The 11,288-nt window shown below is 43.8% G+C and overlaps 1 protein-coding gene across 1 annotated transcript; it reads right to left on the bottom strand.

The window, feature by feature from the left end:
* On the bottom strand, window positions 1-10,987 carry LOC122387986 (venom protease-like). Its single transcript, XM_043378714.1, has 7 exons — window positions 10,728-10,987; window positions 10,308-10,534; window positions 2,573-2,799; window positions 2,034-2,221; window positions 1,611-1,703; window positions 1,198-1,403; window positions 1-701 (listed from the first exon to the last, which is right to left on the bottom strand). Exons 1-7 carry the CDS (start codon window positions 10,798-10,800, stop codon window positions 522-524), a joined length of 1,194 nt encoding a protein of 397 aa, XP_043234649.1. The 5' UTR covers window positions 10,801-10,987; the 3' UTR covers window positions 1-521.
* Window positions 10,988-11,288: the final 301 nt, after the last annotated feature.

The raw sequence follows: 11,288 nt of genomic DNA, 5'->3' as shown, positions 1-11,288 counted from the left end.
AAAAAAAAACGTTAGACGGTTAGAAACTACTCGACTATGCACAAACACTGATAGTTTTTTTTACGTATCCTGCACATGCTGGTATAGATCACTTTTCATTTTGTTTAACTTGGGCAGTGTGATACAGGGAAAATATTGTAAAAAGGCCGCGAAAGGGTTTCGACGAATCAGAAAATGTTTCATTTATCCCTTTATTGTCATTTGTTGAAGAAAAGCAGATTGAATCTGTCCCAGTCAAGTCTCACCAACAAAACTTTATACATAAACTCTCAATAACTATTTTGATCAACGCGAATATGCATCTTTTATTGGCATAGCTGTCACGCTCATCCACATGCGGTAGCCCTTCGATTCGAGCTCCGATTTGTGAAGTTAGGCTACCTTAACCTAACTACACAAAAATGTATCGAATCGCAATTGGCAACCAGAAGCGACTACTTATGTACTACTCAAAGTACATGTTTGATTATACAGACACAAAAAGAAACACAATAGTACAACGCAACACCACAAGGTTAAAGTCACTGTCCGTTAACTTCCATAACATCTTTCATCCAATCCAGATAGTTGTCGACTCTTGTGTAGATTCCCGGAAATTTCGGGTTTCCACATCCGACGGCAAAGGACACCACTCCAACAGCAGTGACCCGAGATACGCCCTCCAGGCGCTCAAAGGTCATCAGAGGGCCGCCGCTGTCACCCTGTTGGAGAGGAGAAAGAGGGAGAGAGAGAGAGACAGAGAGAGAGAGAGAGAGAGAGAGAGAGAGAGAGAGAGAGAGAGAGAGAGAGAGAGAGAGAGAGAGAGAGAGAGAGAGAGAGAGAGAGAGAGCACAAATGCTCAGTTATGTACGAAGTCGCCAACGTGCCTTGATGAAAACACAGGCAAAGGCAGATAAAATAACATTGCAGAAGCATCAGGGTTCATGGGATAACTAAAACGACCCGAATAGGATAAATTTTAGAGTTGGACTTTTTGAAAACTTGAGGCTTATTCCTATTACATAAATTGTTTTTGGTGAAGGAAAAGTCATCTTTTTTTTGCAAATTATAACTAGCCTACAAATTACATTCTTGCGTAATTATGTTATCTCAAGGCACTTTATCGAATCAACAAGAGAAGACAGAAAACTAAAACAAACACCACCATACGCCCCCCCCCCCCCCACCTAACCACCACCACCTGCCCTTTCCTCTTACCTCACAGGCGTCGACGCCTCCCTGACATTCGATCCGGTCGTCCCCGGGTGAGCAGCCGGGCAGGGTACGGTCGGTGACGTTACCGCTGGCGCAGGTGTGCTGCATGGGGTCCACCCGGGTGCTGACCGTGCCATAGCTGGTGCGACACGTCTCCACGTCGGTGAAGTTGACACTGGCGTGCTGCATTATGCTGGAGGCGACGCCGGCTGGGGGAGGAAGAGAGTGTTGGTTATGATGGTGTTCGTTATGTTGGAAGTGTTGATGGAAATTTCGTGATTCGTGCTTCGTGATTCGTGAAATTATTGCATCATGTTCATCGAGATCAGAGGTCTGGAATACTGTCTGGACTTGGAAAGAACGCCAGGAAACAATATCCAGATTCAAATCTAGAAGCCACGCGCGGATCATCTTACCGAATTCGGTGAGACCCCATCCAGCGATAACGGCCTTCCCAGTCATCTGATCAGCCATTCGATGAGTTGGCAGACAGATAGGCCGGACAATATCTGAAACGTGACACATGTTATGTCAGCTTATAACTCTGAGGTCTTTAGAAAGTCAAGTATAGAACTATCTTGGGTGGCAGAAGCACATAGTGGCCATATTGTTTCTTTTCTTATGAATTAAAGGGTAACTCAGTTCTGTACTTTTATTCTCCTTCCATAAGAGGTTGAAAGTATCATAGAAGGATTGATGATGTCCTAGCAAGCATATTTCATTAACGATCATAAGCACGACGAAGTGGCACATCCGGTATCGTTATGAAATATATCCAAAAGTCCATAGATAAATCTACCGTTGTACCTGGACAACAGATATACCGAAATGATGCTCACCTGAATACTGAATATCTTCCTTGAGTTTGATGAGTGCGACATCGTTGATCAACCCCTTAGGCGGCCTGTAGCTCCGTTTGAACTCGGGGTGTCCGAACTCTTGGTCTACGTCGATATTCTGAGGCGGATTGATGAAGTCGTCATCGGTTGAGGTGACCAGGTTCAGATCCCCGATTCGCGCTGAAACTCTGTGAAATAAAGACGCTCGGTCACATTGGGCAAGGATTTGAAAGCAATATTGCAATCAATAAATTGAGAAAGCAGCATAAGCATTTATCATATTTCCTCTCGGTGTATCTCGCCCGACCCTAGTCCGAAACTCACATTTTTTTTTCTCTCTCTCTCTCTCCCTCTCTCTCTCTCTCTCTCTCTCTCTCTCGCTCTCTCGCTCTCTCGCTCTCTCGCTCTCTCTCTCTCTTTCTCTCTCTCTCTCTCTCTCTCTCTCTCTCTCTCTCTCTCTCTCTCTCTCTCTCTCTCTCTCTCTCTCTCTCTCTCTCTCTCTCTCTCTCTCTCTCACACCCACCGCAGAGGTCACTCACGGGCCGTCATGTGTAAGACAGTGCGCAGCGGTAAGCACCCATCTCTTTCCAATCACCGCTCCTCCACACTTGAACTGCGGCTGACCGTTGTAGCCCAAAGCCACCATCCAGGGGTAGTAGCCCAGTGCGCGCACCGGCTCCCCGCCTACAATCCTCGGCGGCACGACCTGGGTCAGGCCGCACTCGGAGGGTGCTGGAGGCGGAGTGGGCGCTCTGTCTGGGCAGCACTGCAGGAGGGGAGGGGGGGGGGGTGAGAGGTTTGTGGTGGAGGGGGAGGGGTGCAGTGTGAGATCCGAGAGGTTTGTAGGGAAGGTGGCTTGTACGTTTTGTAAAGTAGGTTTGTAACGGAAAGCGGTTTGTAGCGATGTATGTAATGTAGGGGGACAGGGAATGTTCAAATGACCTGGCTAAGACATGACCTCAGGTGATAGTGGGTGACGGAAAGTGAAGGGAGGTGAAACAGGATAGCGTGCCCCATGATTTCATAACGGGAAAGCAACATTGAACTTTTAAACTTATACCTAAATCTGAATCGGATTAGGCTCACACGTCAGACCGAATAATCATTTCTTTGCGGTTTTTCACTTGGTGAAAATAATTGTTCACGGCTTACTCGAAATGTTTTAGATATGCATTCGTTATAGGTACCAGGAACTTTGAGATCATGCCGGCCCCCGCGCCGCAGTTTGTCCTCTTGTCAGTTATGGTGAAGCCTTTGACCGCTGTTATGTGACCCCTGACAAACAAACAGGTGGCGAAACGACTCAGGAATGCGAGCTTGTCAGGAGAAAGTACCAGCAATGACCAATAGGACGCGAGCAGAACAGCATCAGGTCCGATTACCACGTCTTAGAAGCCTTTTTATCATTGAGTGCATGACGAGAAAGCCTTGAGAAGGCTCAACTGATCATGTGGTATCAGGATAACACATCAAATCCGTGGCATCGGGAGCAAAATTAATCGCCTCAGAAAGTAAAACGAACGAACAGAGGGAAAAGGAGAGTCTCAGGCGTCTTGTTCTGGGAATGGAAGCGGGATGTAACTGATCAGGTTAGCAAGCATATGATATGCAGGAAAATCATGGCTTAACCCTCGCCCTGGCAGGGGGGGAGGGTCGATGCGACCCCCCTAAGGTTTTTCAAAGATAGCGTAAAAACGGCGGCGCGCAGCGCCGCCAAATTTGGCACAGCCTATGGGGCAACCTTTTTACATATGACCTGAAAAGTTCAGGTCCGGGTGACCTTGGGTCAGGTCACCAGGTCAGAAAAACCGGTACAAGGTCATGGTCAAATTTCAATTTTCTTTTTGCACCTGTCCAACTCACAGTTTTCGACTGATTTCCTTCAAACTTTCAGGATGTGCTAAGTTAACCGAGTTGTATAACATATAGTCCGGCTTTTTTTAGGTCACTGACCTGAGGTCAGTTAGAGGTCATTACGTCGTAATGTTAAGCCTATGGGAAAATACTAAATTCGGAAAATACTGGAGATATCCGCTTCGTTCTATCACTTTTGTGCTTTGAAACCACGGTACTTAACAGCAGGTCACTTGGTGCTTCTTTGTTTGGTGTACTTATCCATGGGTCAGGTCAAATGAGGTCAACTGAGGTCAAATGACGTTTTTGCCAATAACTTGGCACATAATGACGCTAGAGCTTAAAAAATGGTATCATTGTGTTCCTGGTGATCAGCCGAATCGAATGATATGCGATATGATGCAATTCGGTTAACATGAACTTAATTTATTAATTTAAGTTAACTTAAAATTTAAGAAAAACTTTAAGTACACTTAAGCAAGCTTAAAAGTATATCATTTGACGCGCCTTGACGTGCTGAGTTCACTGGTGCTTCTTTTTTGCTCTATCTTAATTAGATCAAAAGTTATAAGCGAAAAACTTTTGACCTGTTTTCAGCGAAATTTTTACATTTATACCCCCCAAAACCCCCCTAAATATTGACCTAGAGCAACTAAATTGGCATAGGGGCGAGAAATCTATGGGGCCCACCTACCTACCAAATTTGGTGTTTCTAGGTGCCATAGGAGCCAATCGCGAGGGGGGGGGGGTCGCATCGACCCCCCCCCCTGCCAGGCCGTGTTATGAAAAATGCCCTGCCAGGGCGAGGGTTAAACATTTTGAAACATAGGTACGATAAAATCCTATATGATCAAACTCCGCATAATAAAAAATACCTATGCACTTTTGATACTCGTTATTTAACCCGCGCCCCGTTGGGCTCTGCCGAGCAACGCGCCCCGTTGGGGGGGGGGGGCATTTTGGCCCCCCCCCCCCTAAGATCTCGAGAACCACGCAACCTAGCGACAAGCGGCAAACGGTGTTGGATAGCCCTATCAGGGAACTACCTTGTGACCCAATTTTATTGACCTAGGTCAAACCGATGACGTCACAGGTCAGGTCAAAGGTCCAATTTTCACCGTTTACAGGCATTTCAAGAAATGCGTTGTAAAATCGAGTAAAATGCATTTCATTGAAAATCATCGATGGGGAAATGTTCTTCAAACACATATTTTGCTAGTTGAGGTCACTGATACCAGGTCAGGTCACAGAGGTCAGGTCACTGGGGGGTCACAATATGAAAGTGTCGTGTGATACGTGTTTTATGGTCCATTTTATATGACAAATGCGATTATGTGGGTCAGGCAGCCTTTGGGGCCAGCTTAGGTAACGTTTTGGTCAAGGTCAGGTCAAGGTCAGGTCAAGGTCGGGTCAAATTAGGTCAAATTTCAAAGTTGTTATTTTTGCATAAAATGGGTATCGAATCGACGCAGCTCGTCACGGGGAGTTCAATGGTGGTCTTTGTTTTGCCGTACGAGGTCTAGAATCGCTAAAAATTGAGTTCAAAAATTTGACGTCATCATTTTTGAACAGTTTTTTCGCTATAACTTGGCCAAAAAACAAGATATCGATATGAAATTTGGTATGTATATAGAAGAGGGCAGGGACTATCACATATATTCCGGTTTTTTTCAAAATTCGGAAAAATTTTGGATTTTTTTCTAGTTTTTCTAAAAAAAATCAATTTTTTGAAATTTTTTGGGTCAAAAACCCAAAATTACGAAAATCCGAGATAGCAGTTTTGTAGCGCCGCTTTTTGTCTACTAGACCATATAAAGAACTTTGAAATTGCTTGATAACTGTAGATTTGGTGAGCGTTTAAAGATTGCATGTTTTTTGCTCATTTTTGCTCGAACATGACCTCAGTTTGACCTCAATAACTCCTGACCTAAGGTGACCTAAGACTTGAAATTTGGTGTGAAGGTGTCAAATTGATGCCCGGGAAGGTACTGAAAATTTGGCGACGCTGCGCGCCGCCGTTTTCTTGCTATTCAGGAAAAACCACAGGGGGGGCCAAAATGGCCCCCCCCAACGGGGCGAGGGTTAAGCTTAAAATGCGTTGCTTCATTCATAGATAAAATGAATCATGTTATCTGCTATTATTCATGCTATTATTTCAATAATCAGGTTATTATTTATGTTATTCATGGTTCTTGTTAACTTTAGAATCAATCGACAAGTAAAAGCTAAAAGCGAAATGACCGTCAAAAATCAATTTGAAAAATTTATTTGACTGAAACTGCCATCCACGATTCATCCACAATTTAGTCCATATGAGAGTTAATATAATTCGAAACATTACCATATGAAAGCATCCAATAATATAGAATATCTATCAGGCAAAAATAGTCAATTTATGTTATACATATGCCTAACGTCATGGTTGAAATTAGAGAACTCGCGTCAGTCGCGTCACCCATTAATTTCCTACACCGGCTTAAAATGATTTTGGGAAAAAATCGCTCGAAAAAATCGTTGAGTGAAGCTAAAAAAGAAAAAAACCTGGCTGGCCCAACCCAATTTACGCGATTACTGTCAGTTTTGTTTTCATTTTAGAGAGGTGCTTTAACCCGTACCGTGCTAGTGGGCTGAAAGTGGCAATCTAAAGAGCGTAAAAAATAATGAAGAAAACACTCGGTTGTTTTTAGGTCAGGTCATTCAACAATTTTTGAAAAACTGGTGCATAACTCGGAAACCGATAGAGCTACAGCGCTGCGGAAAAGCGCACTCGATAGCCCTTTTAATGTTCTTCTTTCCATAGCGTGTTCTCACATTTGACCTCAAGTCAACGGTTCAGCCTCCGAAGGGAAATAGCTGGACATAACCGTTTTTACGAAAAAAATGTTTTGTTCTGCAACAACTTTTGATTCAAGAGAGTCACGACGATACAATTGCCAGCATCGTGTGACCGTGTCCCTCTCGTCGATACGCGTCAAATAAATCATAGTTTGAACTTACAAGGTCATTTTGAAAAAAACTGACCTCAGGTCAAGGCCATGACCCGACCGGAAAAGGTCATGTTGCCGATCAGTGGATCCGTATCGTCGAAATGAACACATCTGAGGTGTTTTCTAGCATGTCTGTATCGATAGTAACTGTAAAGAAACTGCTGGGGACTTTTTATGACCTTTGATGACCTCAGGGACATAAGGAGAGGTCACAGGTGGGGCATTCCACGTCAAATCGAACAAAAATCGGCTGTTTTGCACCTTACCATCAGCGATTTCATTATAAATTTGTGAGCGAGTTCCTGTGTGGCCCCAGACATTACATTGATGTTTTTTGCACATTCTGACCACAGGTCTTCTAAATATAGGGCATCAAATTTTTACAAAATGTTGCATCTTTATATTTTTGAACGACCATAACTTTAATTGTACTTGTTTGATTTGAATGAAATAAACCTTATTGTTTAGGTAATTTCTTAAGCATTTGTTTAGAATTGCACCTAATTAAATATATGACCTTGAAATTTGCTTAACTCTGTTCTTAAGCACAAATATTGAAATAGCAAAAAACACGTCACCTTCGATTTGGCTCATTTTCATATATTTTGTATCGAGAGTACATGAAGCTCCACGAATCAAACTATGAAAACAGTTACATTAAAGGCGCCTTTAAAGGGACACTCCCACCTTAACATTAGTTTTGAGTTGAGATAGCCAAATTGGTGGCCATGGCCTGCAAATACCGGTTTGGGCACTCACAACATCGACAAATGCTTTAATTCGGAGATATGGAATTTCAAACTTGCAGTTTTCGGATTCTAAGGGGCTAGTGCATTGGTATGCCCCCTTAGAATTTGTGACGTCAGCGGAGATCTAACGATTTTTAAATCTTTTACTAAAACGTTTGGTAGCACGCGGTGGTATATGCTGCTTTGCGCGCAACAAATGCCGCACTTTCAAATAAAGTCGCTAGGAACAGCGGAGATCCCAAAAAGTAAACAAAAGTAAAAGTCTAATATCTTGAAAACCGGTGAATATTTTTCGATGAAATTTGGTAGATATTCGTTTTCGCTCTTTCTGAACCGAGCGACATCACTTTCGTGCCAATTCATTAACTTTTTTGAAGGTGGGAGTGTCCCTTTAATGTAACTGTTTTCATAGTTTGATTCGTGGAGCTTCATGTACTCTCGATACAACCTACTTGTCCATATCATAACTACTTCATATATTTTATTGCTTACCATATTCTTAACAACCTGTGAAAAATTAGAGTGGGCCATTCATAAGTTTTGAAGAAAATTGCACATATGCAAACGTATGTCAGCACGCGCAGTGGAGGGGGAAGAACGAATTTCGCCCACCCCTCCTGTTTTTCGCCAATATCTCATAAGATCAATGCGAAATTAATTATGGCTACCTGTCAAGAATTGAATTGGACATCTCATCGTGCAAGCAATAAGAAAATCGGTTCACAACTGTTCTAGTAATAGCGGTGTAAAGTGAACATCCTGTCGCCGCAGCAACGCGGCGGCTCGGCAGCCGGCGCCGACCGCTACGCGCCGCCTGAATTGTAGACTGTGGCGGGACGGAACGGAACGGTTCCGTCTTTACATCGCGCTCCCTACCGCTGATTACGTTCGATTCGCGTCAAATTTTGTGAGAAGACTAAGAAATGTACAGGCAATCTTATGGTGAAAGAATTTTGAAAATCAGTTGGTAAACAATTGAAATATGAACGTGTAAACACAAAATTGTGATTGCTGCGTTTCCCGCATCGGCCGAGCCCGCCTCAGCCGGCGACATGCCTACTCTTAGCAGGCCTCTAACTGCCATATTTATTATTGGATTAACTAGAAATTTCCCATACATACTAAAAAATGTATGTTCTTTCGTATGGTGGAGATCAAAAGACGTGAAGATATCGTTGCGTGATAATGTTTTCGTTGAATTTACTTCATTATGCATTTCCACACGGCTCAAAATTCACCGCGAAATACCGTTTGCCTGAGACACTTTTACTATGGAACGTGAATGCTTGTCTACGATGACTATGCATTTCCATTCTCGCAGAGTTTGGGATATCACTAATCAGCAATCATTCATTTCAGAAAGTGTACACAAGCAAGCATGTCTTGACTCTGTCTTTCAAGGTCACGCGCGGTTGCGTAATGTTGATGCATGAAAACGGCGTTTGCCGCGAAAGTTATGAATGGCCCACTCCAATTTTTCACAGATGGTTAGGAACATTGTGACGGACATAATATGTAAAAATTACCCAAATCGAAGGTGACGTGTTTTTTGCTATTTAAATTTTTCCGTTTTAATTCAAGGTCGAATGCATTTCAAGGTCACTTCAATTTAATTTTACAATTAAAAATCAAAGCCTTATCAATTGCCTATAAGACCCTGTTAATATCATTTTGATACCAGAAAAGGAACCAGAGTTATAGCTATTTAAAAAATTGATGTGTGGCATTTTTTGCTATATTCAATGACCTATATCTCAGCGATACGTTATCAAATTTTGAAAATATTATACGTAACTCAGTTTTGAACAATGCCCAGTCTGCCTACAAATTTTCAGAAAAATCGAAGGGGATGACGGATTTCGGTGTTTGATTTGACGTGGAATGCCCCAGGTGCCATTTTCCGGCTCAGTGTAGCATTTTCACTTTTAACTCGGTGTTTGAGTGCTTTGACTTTGAATTTGTGAGCATTTAAACTTTTTCTGAGATAAGGTCACTTGACATAACCTGATGACCTGACCTTAAAGGGACACTCCCACCTTAACATTAGTTTTTAGTTGAGATAGCCAAATTGGTGGCCATGGCCTGCAAATACCGGTTTGGGCACTCACAACATCGACAAATGCTTTAATTCGGAGATATGGAATTTCAAACTTGCAGTTTTCGGATTCTAAGGGGCTAGTGCATTGGTATGCCCCCTTAGAATTTGTGACGTCAGCGGAGATCTAACAATTTTTAAATCTTTTACTAAAACGTTTGGTAGCACGCGGTGGTATATGCTGCTTTGCGCGCAACAAATGCCGCACTTTCAAATAAAGTCGCTAGGAATAGCGGAGATTCCAAAAAGTAAACAAAAGTAAAACTCTAATATCTTGAAAACCGGTGAATATTTTTCGATGAAATTTGGTAGATATTCGTTTTCGCTCTTTCTGAACCGAGCGACATCACTTTCGTGCCAATTCATTAACTTTTTTGAAGGTGGGAGGGTCCCTTTAAATGTCCCGGGTCTGAAATTTTCACAACATGTGCACCAAAGATGCTTGATAAGGTGTGCAAATACCTGAGGGGTTGGGCGAGAAAACGCTTTCCCAGCACGGTGCGGGTTAATTTGTTTGTCTTTTGCGCCGTTCCACCGCTAAACTTGTTTATTGTTTTGTTTGTTTTTCGAACTGAGCTAAAAGACTTACCACAAGCGTCAGCTTGCCATCTTTTCCACACACGGACCGCCTCAAATGGGCGTAGTCCTTGAGCTTCAGCCGTTGGAGTAGAGGGGAGCACCCATTGAGCCGTTCACAGAGGCCGGGTTTGCCCTCGGGCGTTTGACACGCTGACCCCAGGTCAGAGGTCACAACCGGAGGGGGCGGGGTCGTGGCCGGTGGAGGAGTCTTGAACGAGCCGCCGCCGCCGAAAATGACTGTCAGGGAAGAATGTGGTTACGGACACGATGTTTGCTAATGAGCCTTTGTTAACACGCCTACGATGACCTCCAAACAATATAGCAAAACAACAATAAATCAATAAAACAGAGCACTGGTTATCAAATGAGACGAACGCTATGATCACATAATTGCTCAATGAGCATGAGTAAACGATCAGTTACAACTTACTCTGTGCAGGCGCCAGGGAAAGACCACATGACAGCACTAGCACCAGGTTCACCAATCCATACAGCTTCCCCATTCTCCTCTGTTATCCACTCTCCCCCACCTCCTCAACTCTGTCTGCCAGTCGTCCACACTGCACCTCACACCGACGTCTCTCGTGCTACTAACCACCAGTGCCGAGTCGCAGTGAGCATTTTACTGCCGGCCGCCGGCCGCCGCGGGGCAGTTGGCTGGGACGTCCGCGCCGCCGGCCGGTCCAGGTAGATGGCATATGAGTCAGGAGTTGGGGCCGGAATAACCGTGTGCACTGCAGCGTACCGGATCGTTTACGGAATGGTGCACTGTCAGAGCGCTGATGCAAACGGGGAAACGAGGGGGGTGAGTTTGGACTGACGAGACGAGACAGGGTGACAGCTCGTTGGGTAAGGCGATTGCAAGGAACGGGAAGGCCAGCAATAGGAAATATTACAATTTACGACGGCGATGGATAGGAATGGAAGGTTAAAAGATGTGGTAGCATGTAGAATGTCGTCCTTAGTTTGGGGCTTTTAAGGCCCTGGTCAT

The sequence above is a fragment of the Amphibalanus amphitrite genome, unplaced genomic scaffold, assembly GCF_019059575.1.
Source record: "Amphibalanus amphitrite isolate SeventyFive unplaced genomic scaffold, NRLGWU_Aamphi_draft 000304F_arrow, whole genome shotgun sequence".
NCBI lineage: Eukaryota > Metazoa > Arthropoda > Thecostraca > Balanomorpha > Balanidae > Amphibalanus > Amphibalanus amphitrite.
This window is presented reverse-complemented; position numbering and strand designations above follow the sequence as displayed.